Source organism: Saccostrea echinata, unplaced genomic scaffold, assembly GCF_033153115.1.
Source record: "Saccostrea echinata isolate AGI-Se365-2 ecotype Australia unplaced genomic scaffold, CSIRO_AGI_Sech_v1 ptg000050l, whole genome shotgun sequence".
Classification (NCBI taxonomy): Eukaryota; Metazoa; Mollusca; class Bivalvia; order Ostreida; family Ostreidae; genus Saccostrea; species Saccostrea echinata.
The window spans coordinates 1,132,981-1,148,269 of record NW_026889799.1 but is presented as its reverse complement, the minus strand read 5'-3'; the positions used below and the strand labels follow the sequence as shown (position 1 = coordinate 1,148,269).

Below are 15,289 nucleotides of genomic sequence, written 5' to 3'. Positions count from 1 at the left end.
TTCCTTTCGAAATTTTTTTCTTCCTCATTTACTTTCTTCGGCAAATGAAACTGAAAGGAGATACTATCCCTCACGAATACTACATTTTAAATTATGTTATTCTGCCTCTCATCATCTCATTTGCTGATTGTATACCGGTAAATCATGTTAGCGCCCTTTACACCATACCTAAAACCAATATGAATGTTTTCTTATCTATTTTCAATTCCGTACCTCCATACATAACACTGGTTTAAATGTCAAAGTAAGATGTCAACTGTAAAAGTCAGCTCTTCTCGCAAAAGTCTATCTACCCATCATTTGAAAAATCAGTTGTTTAAAAATGCAATTAGTTTTTTTAACCTGAGATTTCCTAATTTTGTTAATTTTTTAAATTATATCAAAATGATTGTTTCAAAATAGTGAATACGCTTTATTTTACTATGTTGGGCAAAGTATTGCGCATTGAAATCCCCAGTCGCCCCCCTTAATTGAAAAAAAAAAAAACTTTTGCTATGATATCAACAAACCTAGTTTTCAATTTATCATGAAAAATGGTTGTATTGAATGTTGCAATGTCATTCGTTTTGAAGTTACTGACTTTTGGGGGAAAATGTAATTTTTAAAATTCTTATGGTTCTCTTAAGTTTTTGAGAATCCTCATTTGATTGACGCCACTTATAGAATATGCTGTGGGACAGTACGACTGATTATTAATTAATTAATTATCTGTTGTTTAACGCCGAGTCGGCGGTTTTTCAGCCATGTTTCGGCGGCAGTTAGAAATTCCTCCTTTTTAGCATTTTTTGTGCAGAGTAGATATAGAGTTTGGTCTGGACCCTTTGACTTGATTGTTTAAAGTATTAGTCTGAAATGTGAGTTTGAAGAATTTTATTCTTGGAAAGTGAACTCAGAGTATAAGTTGGATTTCCAGATGTAGAATCAAAACCAATTTCATTATAATTATGAGCCTTACAAACAAAGACAATATTGTTACAAGCCATATCTGCCTGAACCATAATAAAATATAGTTATTATGTAGTCTTTCTAAGTATTTTATCACTTCTGATTTAGCGAAAACGGAAGGATAGATGGTTCGCACATTGCATTTTAACTCTCTAATACGATTCTTTAATATATTTTTAAAACACTTAATCTATTCTGACAAAGTGTACATGTCTTCCTCTTTATATTTTCATCTCCACAACAGAGATGTACTTCTGTAGCCAAATGAAGTATCGGGGCTTCCTAAATTTAGGAGCCTTTAAAATGATTGCTTTTATGTCGTCATTTTCAAAGAATGTATAAATAATGCAGAGGAACTAAAGTTGTAAGAAGGGAATGTGCAAGAACACTAAAGAAAATTTTGTTTTTGGTGTTCAGTATTTAGGAATTGTAAGGTTTCTTTATAGTTGACAAATTAAGAAGCAATAGTAAAGGAAAATTTGTAGGAAATGCAGGGTGTAGACTTCAACTTGAAATATAATGGAATTCAAGACTGAATACTTTTATAATTAAGAACGTTTGTAATATTCAGAGCAACTATTTTTGTACTTATTGGAATTATTTGAGTAATTATCTTTTTTTTTTTCTTGTTTTTTTTTTTTTAAATTTATTTGTTTTATTTAGTTGATATATCATTTTCATTAATAAGGAAAAAAATTATTATGTCAAATGTTCATCCATTTGTTTGTATGATAAAGCTTTTGTCTTAAAGTTGTTTTACTTTTCTAGGTTCTGTGCTATAACACATCCTTGTTTTTATGTACAATTACATTATATTCCATACATATAAAAAGAAATTTAAAAATCATGGCCAAAAAAAAAAATAATAATAATAATAAATTAAACATATGTCCATTGCACATGAATGCCCTACCCAAGGTACACTAATTTTGCTTTGAAACAAGAAAAGAAATGTACTTTGATACATTGATGTGAGTTAAAGTAAAATAAAGGAAACAAGGACAAATTTTCGTAATTGTTTAATCTCCCTTCAACCTAAATTTGCCGACAAACGAATTGGCTGTGATTATTCAGCATAAAGTCGCTCGCGTGGCGCAGTAATTAGAGCGTTTGCTCTATAGAGTCACAATGTAAGTACATGTAGATCCTTACGTCGCAGTCTCGAATCCACTGTGGGACGTGGAGGTTAGTCCTTCGGATGAGACCGTATAAACTGAGGTCCCGTGTCGCAGTAGGTGCTGGCAAGAAAAAGATCCCTCACTGCTCAATGGCCCTGAGTGCCGAGTATAGGTCAAAATTTGCAGCCCTCCATCGGCAAGTGGTGGCGTCTCCATATGAGTGAAAAATTCTCGAAAGGGACGTTAAACAAAAAACAAACAAACATTCAACATAAATGCGAAATCAGTGACTCTTTTGGTCCGTGATTAAGGCTTTATGGTGGGGTGTACTTGGCCATATATTGAAAATACATCATTAAAAGTCTTCCTCAGTAGTCATCTGAATTAAGCTGCTAACTTAACAAAATTGTAAAAACCAGTAAGGCCTAAAAAAAATTATGTTTGTTTCCTATAACCCGACCAACCCTTTCAAATTATCCCCGGGTGGATTTTTCTCTGCCAAATCTGCGTTTGCTCTTTGGTTTGATCAATCAGCTGATTCCATTTATTCAAAAGATATTAATTGTATCTTTATTTGAGATAAAAAAAAATATGTTAACTTAGTCAACATTTACATGTACCTTAATTATAAAGAGCAATCATTATTGTAACATGCAACAATTCCCCCCCCCCCCCCCAACTTTTTGCAGTTCTTTCTCTGCCGCCAGGTAGTCATGTTGATGTCCACTGTAAATATAACACCTGGATAATTCAGTCCGGGGATATTTGACCCCATTATTTATAGGCAAAAAAAAATCTCGACCTACCGACCCTTGATTTTTTGGGAATGTTACAGGAAACAAACATCATTTTTTTTTAGGCCTAATGTACAGTGCAGCCCTGTACACATCTGAATCAATCAATCTCATTGCATTTCATTTGATTTAAGTTTTGAGCTGCAGGTAATGATCAGATAACCTATCTTCGTACATTCATTATATGCAGACATTATAGTGGTTGTGAAAAAGTACTCTGTATGATTCCAATATTCATAATATTTTGCAACCCCTTTATACAAGGGTTAATTATAAGGGTTTAACTGTGGGGCCAAAAAAATTGAATACTTTTTTCATCATTTTTAATTTTTGACGATCCACTTTATTATGGGCAATAGTTTCGTGCATTAAATGCTCAATGGTTTTGATTGTTTTCTAGTGTATATCCTTTTTTCAAAATGGATTTGAAATCTTTGAATATAAATTGCAATCTTTGAAAATAAATTGCAGTGCAGTCTTATTGCTTGTATTCTTCATTGCTAGTATTCTTTCTTCTAATTAGGTCCCCAAAGACTGATTGGCTGTGCATCAATACTTCAAGCGTTTCATAAGTATGACCATAAATACATATGCAAGACATGATACACACATATTTCTCCATGTACACTATGCTAACATACTTCTTGATCTTAGAAAAAATTATGGCAATTTTCATCTTGCTAATGGAGGTCTTTATGTAATTTAAAATTTGACACAAGTAACTTATTTCATGTATATTTTAGACTGACCTATGAAATATTTCACACCAGGGTAATTTTTTGGACATGGCTATTTACAAAATTACAACATTCTCACAAACTCAATGATTAGACATCTGCTCCTATATCAGACCTACTGGTAGATTCCAGAACTTACACAGGCAAAGTGCGGACAGACTTCATGAACTTAATTAAAAGAGATTGTGCTAGATATCTGTGGAATAGTAACAATATTCTTTATATATACATTTACAAAATGTCATCTTTTCATGACAAATGATTATAAAAATGACTTGATTATTCGGTAAATTGTGTCTACATTCTATCCAAACCAAAGTTACTGCGAGCAAGCTGAACAAATTTGACCTCAACCTTCCATTGTACATGTATTTATTTTTGATTGCTGCATCTGTTTATTTCTCTCAAAGTTTTGGATAATTAATCACATTATACACTGCTAGTGACCTTGAATTTGCCTGAATGATCTTCGTTCATGGTCATGAAAATTTTTGTCTACACATATGGTTCGTTTTTCCTTTGTTTCTTCCATTTAAACTAACTGCCTCATACGAGGAAAATTATGATCATCGATATATATCAAGTTTTGTATTAAAGGAATGGGTTGACATAAAGTGATAGCACGTATCATTCATCGGTAAACGTTGTGTTTTAATAGTACCTTCTAAATAAACATGATTTACCAGTTCAATGTACATGTACATCTCTGTATTTCTCTGTCATTATTGTTGCCAAAAAATGTTTACATCTTCATTATAAATGTACGAAAGAAAACAGAGAAAATTTGCTTTGTTTAAAATAATTTACAAATACTTTTTCAAACTGGCTATGCTTGAAAGTGGAATGTGAATTTTATTACACAATATATGAAATCAAATCACATATAATTTGAATTTTTGGACAATATATAATTAATGTTTTAATGAACTTGTGATTCTGATCCGCATCATTGGCGTTTCATCTTCAACAATCAGTCTTTCGTATGCAGTTGGAGATGGCGGCATATCGGGAATATCTATCTCAGATTCTGTGTCTTGTCTGATTGGCTCTATTGTCATTTGTGGTAACTTAGGAACACCTTTTCTTTCGAAGTCTATAATATCGGATCGGGCTCGAGATTTTGCAGAGCCTATTACTTCCGGGAATACTTCCCTTGTACCACCAATAGCAGTGTTTGGTTTGGCATATTCAGGAAGGTATGAATTTTGTTTTTGGAAGTCCGAGAAACCAACGCTTATTCGAGTGGAACTGCGTTCAAGAAGAAGACGCCCTGATAAAAGAAATTGCAAAGAAAATTCAGATAAGTTCTAGCAAAATCCAGTTCTTTATCAAACAAATTTCCAGATCCCTGACTGTATATATTACTTGCCTTATCATGTGGAGATGTGCGCATATCTTTAAATGAAATGACGGGGTGTCAAAAGTAATAGAAATCTTGAGTTAACAAAGTAATAGAAATCTTGGGTTAACAAATTTGTTAACAGTAATTGATAAAAACATACCTTTTCCAACTATCTGTGCTTTTTGTACTTCGTCTATTGCTTTATGGTCTCTTGGTGTCAACATTTTCTGTGACGAGATCGGATTAGCGTACACAGTTTTTGATCGATTTAGTGAAATTACTCCACTTTTTATTAACTTAGCTTTATGTTTGTGAAACGATCCCCAAATTTCTTGAGAGCATGGATCAGCTAAAACCAGGGCAAGATCTGGCTTTTCTAGTTTATCATCATCAGAGATAGATTTGACAGTTTCAAATTCCGAAATTTGTTTCGAATTTAACAAGGAGTGATTAGTCCTTGAATTAAATGAAAGTGCAGTTCTTGGGGCAACAGGGATATCCAAGTCTGCTCGACTCTCTAAGTCTTCATCAATGGTTGTTCCTAGGGTAGTTCGTTGGCCAAGTGGCGTATTGGGGGGTGTTAAAAGATCCCCCATGCCTAGAGATGTATTTGGAGGAGGAGGGGGAGAATACACAGAATGACCAATATGACTAATATGACTACGTTTCTTGTCACCGGTAACCATCATTGGTAAGCTTTGTAAGTTTTTATTGTTCTGAATCTTTGGTTTGTCTTTTGAGAAGGATTCTGAAAGCTTGGGTCTTACTCTTCTATTCTCTTTACGGATTAACCCTTCCTTGTCCCACTCAAACAAAGCGTCTGCGTGAATAGGAGTGTAGGTGAGCCTAAAATCTGGTTTTGTGGATTCCGACGTAATAAGGTCGGGAACAGGGTTATCGTTCTTTTCTACTTTGTTATACGACCTCGTGAGTGAGTTTCTTGTCTTTTGCCGTCGGAGGAAAATGTTCTTCGAGAATGCATTTGTTCTCTCCCTAGAAACTTTCAGATATTGTAGATAGCTCCTATAGTTATTGTGTTTAATTTCACCTGTTGTATTTACCCTTTTTGATTCCACACTTTCGACACCCTGATCTTTTGTTGGACACGATTTTGTGTTTCTGTTGTTTAATTCAATGCTGAATGCAGAAAACGCAGATTCGCGTCTATGATTCCTCATGTTTTGTGGACAACTCACTAAATGTAATCCAGAATCGAATCTTTTCTTAAGAAGATAGTAAGTTGCTGCAATAGAATTCACTTTACGTTCACCGAGAGCATTCACTACCTCACTCTCTTTAAAATCAAACATCTTTGTCATATAATTAATCACAGATCCCTGGGGCACAAGCGGAAGAAGATTTGAAATGGCGGACTGCCGAAAAACGGTCTCCTCATTTTCTCCTACAAGCCACTGATGTCGCAAAATTTCCTCCATCTTGATTCTCCGCCTGGGATCGGATGTTAACATTGACTGTAATAGATCCCTGCATTCTACAGAAGAAAATTATCATCACATCACTATTAGTTCGCAATTCCATCATCATCAAATAAAATTATTTGTCAACAGATGTAATATTTGTCCTACTATACCTTTCACAACTTCAATCTTTGTGTTGTAAATGCTGGTTGGTTTTTTATAAAAACAAACTTTCCTCTGGTATTGATATTTTACTAATCCAGTCTAAGACTGTGTTATCAAATTTGTTAGAAACCACCTAAAAATTCTAGCTACAGAGATATTAACAACTTTTTTTCTAAAACTATTTCATAATTTCAAATAAGATCTAAACCAATAAATCGCTGTAAAAGGGATTGTACTTGAAGCAAAATTGATTTGAGAGAGTTTAGTCAGTTTACCTTCAGACAATATAAGCCCAGTATAACTTTTAACTTAACTCTAAGACAAATTCATTTTTTTAAATTTCTCTTTCAATGTTAATTAACCGACCAAACGTAAGATAATTAAATAAGGTTTCATTATCATATTTAAACTCTACAATTAGATTATCATCTGCTATAAATAGTTAATTCATAATATTTATTTTAAACCATTCCAAAGCATTACCTTCGCTCAGTGTTTCAGGAATTACGCATCCTTTCAGAATCAGGGAATTGAGCTGTGCTATATTGTTCGCGGGCTGAGGAATAAACGGAAGTGAACCAACAAGCATGGCAAACAGACAAACTCCTCTAAAAAAGAAAAAAAAGGATAGAAGCGTCACACACAAAAATGACAGCTTCAAAAGCATGGTGAACCGACAAACTCCACTAAATATTAAACGTCATATACAAGAATAATAGCTTAATCGAAATCTTTATTGGTTTATTTAATTTAACCGTTTTTACGTCGCCAGAATAAAAAACAAAATATTTGTTATATGTATTAAACATATCTCAAGAGTAAACAATGCAAATTTAATTTCTCTGCACTTGAGCTATAGAAAAAAGGACAATAATTCATAGAAAAGTTTCATCATTATGTTGGGAAAATATTGGCGGCATATAAATGAAACTTTAGTAAAAGAAAAATATAGAATGCCCCGCATCTTCATTCTATTTTGTTGAAAAAGGAGAAGATAACAAACAGTGATCGATCTCGACAAAATCTACAAACAATACAAATTTGTGAATAAGGCACAAAAACGGGCCCCCGGAAAATCTAGAGGTAGGATCAGGTGCCGAGGAGGAGTAAGCATCTCCTGTTGACCGGACACTGCCGCCGTGAGCCCTACGTTATCATCAGATAGACTGAATAATTCGACTATTTTGAAAACGTACTGAGCCTTTAAATGAGAGTCGAGTATCATTGTTTGACATAAACATAACACTTGCTGTTAATTCCCAGCATATCTCCTGGGTATGTTTAAGCTCTATTTTTCAGGTTTATTTGCTGATTAGTTTAGTAAGTACATGTATTTTTGCTATCTTACACGCTCCATATGTCCACCGCGGGTCCGTATTTCTGGTTATTGAGGATTTCCGGGGCGGCGTAGGCGGGAGAACCGCATTGAGTGGACAGGGAGGTGTCACCGTAAAACACATTACTCAATCCAAAGTCTGAAACATTGAATGTGAAATTAAATTAAGTACTTATAACTTTTAACATATTTATTCAATAGATATATGTAGTTAATAAATTTTGTCATAATTGTACATGTACATGTATCATTTAGATGCAAATATTCATATTCATTATAACTTACTAATTTTCAGTAAAATTGTTTTATATGTTATATTCTTAGCAATGGTTTTGCGTGTTGATCAAAAACTGAAATATAGCAGACCTGTTCTGTTTTTTATGAATATAGAAATTAAGTTTTCACGCAAACTTCTATAGTGAACTAAACGTTACCAAAGAAGTTTGCCAACATTATAACTAGTGCATTGATGCTATACATGCAATCAGGAGTTAACTATGAAAACTTACCTATTATCTTAATATCCAGATTTGCGTCAAGGAGAAAATTTTCTAGCTTCAAATCCCTGTATTGTTACAGAAATTGATTACAGTAATTATTACAAGACATATCGATTACAAAGTTTACTTCTTTGTAGGAAAAATAAATTACCTTTCTTATTCCATTGTAAGGGAAATAGATTTATTGTAATAGGAAATAAATTACAATGTAAATTTCTTTGTAAAAGGAAAAGATTATGTTTATTTCATTGTTAGTGGAACTACAGAGAGAGAGAGAGAGAGATAAATTTCAGTGTTCATTTCTTGCATGGTTGGTATGATTAGATTACAATGTCTATTAGATTGTAAGGGGTGTAGAATACAATTTTGAAAAAATCTTGTTTCCTATAAGAAAATATATTGATTTGTTTTATTTCTTTTTCAGAGAAATAGATTACAATTACATGTAAGAGGTAATAAATTACAATGCTTATATCAAAATCGTACATGTATTAGGAAATACAGATTACAATTTAAATCCTCTACCAAACTTTAAAAAATCATGGCTCCAGGGTCAGAGGTTTAGGCGTTAGTGTGGAGCCATATTGGTCATAGGCCTATTTATTTCATTGTAAGAAATATAGATTACAGAGTATACACATCATTGTAAGAGATTGCAATAGTTTTTATTTTCATTATAAGAAAAAGAAGTACAGTATTTTTGCTTTCTTCCATCGTTATTTCCCGATCGTGACAAGGAGCACACGGCAGGTGTGATCGGTCGGCAGGGGATGCTCACTCCTCCATGGCACCTGATCCCAACTCTGATGTTTTGGAGGTCCGTGTTTGCTCTGCTCCTATTTTGTATTGTTTAATGGACTTTTGAGCTTGAATACTGTTCGTTATCTTCATATATTTCATCGTAAGAGAAAAAGATTACATCGTTTATTTCATTGTAACAGATATTGATTACAGTGTTTATTCCTATGTATTAGATATAAATTACATTAAATGTTTATTTCATTGTAACAGATATTGATTACAATGTTTATTCCTATGTATTAGATATAAATTACATTGATTATTTTATTGTAACTTATATACATTACAGTTTTTATTTTATTGTAGGAGAAATAGATTTACGGTGTTTATTAGTTTATAGAATAAATCTATATAAAGTGAACCTACTATAATAATTGTAGCATCAAATTACGGCCAAAATATGTTTTATTATATTTTTTTATGTAATTAATAGCTCATCTGAGCCGATGGCTCTAGAGAGCATTTCTGACAGCAAAGCATGATTAGTCATATTTATATGGAAGTATTCTCAGGTAGTGTAAGATTCAAGTCTGTTTGGTGGAGTCCCACTTTGTGCTGTAAGTTTTACATAGGAATATATAAGGGGGGGGGGGGGATCTGCTGCTGAATTGGTTATGGTGACTCAGGTGAGTGTTGTGGATCATGGGCCTCTTGTTTAGTTATATAATAGACGACTTCCACATTTACAAAAGTTATTTCCCTTTGCGGGGTTAATCTGTGGTCAACCGGCCTAAGACACTGTTTTCCCTCTATACCATTACCAAATTTATGGGGTAATGTATTACAAATGAAATCTATATATATAAATACGTTTATTATGTTTGTTTTTTTTTATGTTACCCCATACTTTGACAATACAGGAACGGAACAAAATTTTCCGATAGCGTTTAAAGGTTGGAAATATTTACAGAAAAATGAGCGTAACGCCGACATCGGGAGATAACTCTTACGAATGTGAAACTCGTCTATTGTGTGTGGATGATGTCAAGAATAAATTAAATTCCGCGAACTATACTTTATTTCGTTATTGGTATTTTATCAATATTTATTGGTTATAACAAGACAATGAGTATAGCTGCTTTTACCTGTGAACAATGTTAGACACATGCATATGATCCACGGCAGAAACTATCTGACGGGCGTACTTTTTGCATTCATTTTCAGGTAGACATTTTCTGAAATATTGATCAATTCTTCATTAAACAAGAAACAATTAATCTGCATATTCTTATGTTAGATATTACATTACTTGAACAAAGCATTCATGATTGCAATTGTAAGAAAATGTTTAGGGCATAATTCTTTTTAAACTTAATGAATTATATTGACAAAATTGGTAGAAAATCGCGAAGAAAAGGGGAGTCAATTAAAACATAAAAATAAAAAATGAGCAAAGCTCCAGCTGTATGAAGTTAGGAAAATATATAAAATAAAGTGTATGTAACACCTTGCAGATGACATGGAATATACGTGCATTCTTATGAATACAAGTTTCGTTTAAATATGGAGTGCTTTTGGGTGAACAGTGAAGTACTTTTCTAGGAGATGTGAAATTATTAGTAATTTATATTCCACTTTCTACCTTTCTATTTTGCATAAATTTACTTTTTCACCATGTTCTAAGAAGGAATGATATGTAAGTTTGAAATATCAGTTTCTCTCGAGTGAGATCAAGAAATAAATATTAACGCATTTTCTATACTAACTTTATAGACAAATATTTGATGAATTCCCCACAATCGGCGTACTCCAGGACTAGATAATAAGAATTCTCCGTTTCCATGACTTCGTACATTCTGATAATGTTTGGATGTGAGAGTTTCTGTAACACAATGGCCTCACGTCTAACGTTCTTACGAACAAAGTCTCGCACCAATAACGCCTTCTTGGAGACAACTTTTACAGCAACCTGTAAAACAATTATAATATGAGACAGGTTTGTCTACAGGACAGTTCCTGTTAACTTATCTATAGAGCATATTTACTTATTAGTATGTGGTATAGTATAGGGAATGATACATGTATAGATTATCCCGGTAAGGATTAGGCAAACCATTTTTAAGCAAGGAGGCAGACAAATTTATTTTCATACTTTGTTCAGAGAGAGAGAGAGAGAGAGAGAGAGAGAGAGAGAGAAAATGAGAGAGAGAGATTACTTCAACATGTATATAGAAAGAGTAAGAGAGAGAGAGAGTATTGATATATTGAGAGAGAGAGAAGGAGGGAGAGAATACTGAGATTGTATGAGAAAGCGAGGGGGCTGCATTTTTGAAAAAATGTACATGTCTGACAAGACTCTCTTTATCTATTCTGTGAAAAGAATTTTCTCCATTTAAAATGTCAATCTGTCTCGATGTTCATGTATTTAACTTAAATCTCTTTATCTCAAAAATCAGAAAACGTTCTTCTGTGTCAACATTTTAATACTGACTTAATAAATGGTCCTGTTCATTTGTGGGTTAAATGGGCAAATAAACCTAAGCTGGAGTATGAAAAGAAAATATTATAATTGATTCAAGATTTGAAAACCCCCAACTTCATTCTAAACAGGGAAGAATAGTTCATTGGTTGAAAATTTTTATTCCAAGTCTTTTTGTGGCTTTGTACATCCAAACTAGAAAAAAACGCTTTACTTTTTTTTTACTCATATAATATCAAGAGTACTTCCGAATAACCAAATTTGCCCTACTTTTGTTCATGATTCTTGATGAATCAGAATTATTTTTTTATTAATTGTACTTAAATATAAAAACAAAATCGGAAGTAATTGAACTAACATTATAACTCTATGTAAATAAAGCAATTAAAAGTAGATTTATTGTTGTGCATATGTTCTGAAAAATATCCATCACTGTTCATCATAAACGCTTTGAATTGAAAATATAGGTCCCGCTATTGCTTTACGGTTGGTATTAATTAGATAGATAAAAAATTATGCAATTTAAACTTTTGTGTGGTATTAAACACTATCTTTTTAATCATGGCCTTTGCTGTATACATCAAATTGTTTTACATTTCATTATCATGAAGACGCCATCAGGGACCTGGACGCATGACTACTATGACCCCCCTAAAAGATTTAAACCTCCAAATCGCAGTTTTCGGAGACTTGATTCAGCAATATTTCCCAAATCAGAAATGCAAGAAAACTGCTGAATTTCTTTTATGTATCTCGACTCTCGAGTTATATCTAAACTAGCTCCATCACCTGGACAAAGAAAGCGTCCTTTTCCTTTTCTATTTGCTTGAATTTCATTCAGAAGCATGGTTAAGATTTAGTGCAAGTCTCAATGCAAGATGTATAAAAAAACAAAACCGTCCTAACCAGAAATGATAACCTTGGTATACAAGAAGCCTAAGGAGAAGAAAAAAATTCTTTAAACCTTCGCTTATCAAATATTTTCCAAAGAATCTTTTGAAATTTATAATTTAGCTTTAAAATGATTGCCTTTCACGTATGTGCTGTTAAAAGAACAAGTAAATGATGATAAAGTTTAGTATAAGAACATATTTAAAATGTGTATCTGAAATCAATTTTCCTGTCTAACAAAAAAAAAAAAGATTTTTTTTTCATTCAAACTTCTAGAGTATTCAAAATACGGGGTTAACATTTTATGAACGACAACCAAGTTATGGAAAGGGCCAATGTCAAACTTGTTTATAAAATTAAAAATAATGAAAAGTGCACGCACAGTGAGATGCTGTTTAGCGTTCTTCACTTGTATTGATTTATACCGGCTCTCCGTGTCAGACATTTTAAAAGTGGACATGATTTTAATCCTCGAGGATCAAAACAGCACGAGGATAAGATTCTTTTTTAAAACTCGTAATTGTCTCAACAAACTTTGGCTATACACATTGAAAAATGCAAGATCAATTTGCTCATAACTTAAATCACCAATACTGATAAAACGACTGATAAACTTGTGCCACTGGAATCTTCTAACAAGTGTCCACTCAAGACTATAGCTTTCTTACTTGATAAAGGTAATTTAAAAACATAATCTAGAACTTTAAACTAATATTCCTATAATGCACTTGGATTTAGCCTTGCCCTCGACATCGTGCAGGATGGCCGTTGAATGAAAACATTTATACATCGATATTCATCAGTAGTTGATAATATCGCGGTTCTATAACCTTGATAAAATTTATATGAAACATCTTTACGTAACAATTTGTGATTTATCATTGCGTGAAATCAGCTGTTTAACTGTTTATTTAATGCACGGATTTTAATGCGTGAATCTTAAATGAAATACCTTAACCGACAGAAAACTCTACAAAGAGAAAGAAATGAGCAAAGAATTGACTCTTTCAAGTGTCATTTACATGCAGTTAACTTAATAAATGTCCAAGCATTATATAGACTAAATTGTCATTCTTTATAGCAGTATAAGGTTTTAATTATTGTTATTAAACGTGAATGTTGAGATTCAATCTTGTGCATATACTGTACGACTGTAAGGAAAAAATTGTCTCGTGTACATGAGTAAAAATGAATATAACAGCTGATTATTTTACGAAAAACACGCTTGTGTCTTGACCATGATAGATAAGAGATTCAGGGTGTTATAGTATATGTAAATCTCTATATCGATAAATAAATCCTCTAGAAATGTACCAGTATTAGCAGCTGGGGTATTCTGTTGCACCTATTTGATTTAAAACTGCATCCATTATTGTGGCACTTTTTCTGGTTTCAAAACTGTCCATGCATTTTGTCAGAAATTTTGGGGGAAACTAAAGCTAATTTTAAAGGTGTGGATTTGTTAGCAACTTTTAAATTCTAATGTAGGTCTTTTAATTCTGATCAAGCGCATTTTTTTTTTTTACATACACAATTCAAATATTGGCTTTAGTTGTAAACATATGGGGGACATTAAGTCATCATTTGGAAATTCATTACAATGAATCACCCATTAACGTTGTTTTTCACCTTGTCTTGAAGACTTACAGTGTACTTTTAGAACCAGGTCCAAAAACAGTCCTTTAAGTTTTGTTCTATGAAGTGGGAGAGGGGATAAAACGAGAAACTTTGACTTTCGGATCTGAAAATATTTGAAAATTTCAACCCAATAGTATAAAAAAAATATTTTTGTTGTTAAAAGGATAATTGAATTCAATTTTACATATATACCTTTTCATGGGCGATTAAATGGATGCCTTGGCGTACTTTAGCAAAAGAGCCTTCTCCTAGAGTCTTTCCAAGGATGTAATTTCCGACCTTCTTTTTCTTCTCTGTGGTTTCCGGTGTGGAATGATGTTCGCCGGAAGTCTTCGCATCAGCATCTTCTTCCGCTCCGCTTGCTTCCTTCGTACCATTATCCTCCTCCGTTTTCTCCGACTCCATTAAAAACGTTACACTGATCTGAACAGCGAAAATAACCCTCTATTTTCTGAATAAACGACGCGACACTTTTCATCCATATTTTCTAATGAAGTCTAAAATTTCCCCGTCATATTTTAATAAAGCAGACACCAACCGGTAAGATCACACAAACATTATACACAACCTCTCGCGAGATTTGTGCGTCAGTTGTCATTTTAGTTTGATTTGACATCGCGTAATTGTCGGGTATTGTTCATACAGGCCTAAATAGTTGCTCCTCTGACCGTTATCTTGTAATATATCAATAATCTTTTGTTCGCGACTTAAAGCTTCGTATCGCGAGGAAACACACAGTGTCGCACCTCCGCTGAAATCAAGGTCCCCGCCTCGCTCAGTCAGGACAGATTTTTAAAGGGATTCGTCAGGCACTATCTATGTCCCAGCAGTCCATGATTCGTTTTAATCTGCTCAACAGTCCTCAAAAGTTCATAGTTTTGTTTGTTATTTTACAAGATTTTCCACCTTTTAATTGTATTTCTAGATATTGATTTTCTTTCTTTCTCTCCATGTTTATGATTTGTGACTTTTTTCCATTTCTTTTCCTTTTATGTTTCCCGGGGAAGTTGTTTCCGTTCAAGAAATGAGCAAAAAAGCCCGACATCAGACCGCCATCAAGTTAATTAAAGCCTGCAGAGGAAAATTATCGGTTTCTTTATAATAACGCGCTGCTTAACTTAACTTTGAAAACACTAAGGTCTTTGTTGATTTTTTTCGCTGTATTTCGAATTAATAATTGCCTAT

At 33.2% G+C, this 15,289-nt stretch overlaps 1 protein-coding gene across 1 annotated transcript; it reads right to left on the bottom strand.

Moving 5' to 3' along the window:
* Positions 1-4,461: 4,461 nt before the first annotated feature.
* Positions 4,462-14,509, bottom strand: LOC133203346 (probable serine/threonine-protein kinase DDB_G0277165). The gene is made up of 8 exons (XM_061339143.1): positions 14,297-14,509; positions 10,863-11,065; positions 10,242-10,331; positions 8,365-8,420; positions 7,868-7,994; positions 7,003-7,127; positions 5,097-6,428; positions 4,462-4,864 (listed from the first exon to the last, which is right to left on the bottom strand). The coding sequence occupies exons 1-8, from the start codon at positions 14,507-14,509 to the stop codon at positions 4,506-4,508; spliced, it is 2,505 nt and encodes an 834-aa protein (XP_061195127.1). The 3' UTR covers positions 4,462-4,505.
* Positions 14,510-15,289: the final 780 nt, after the last annotated feature.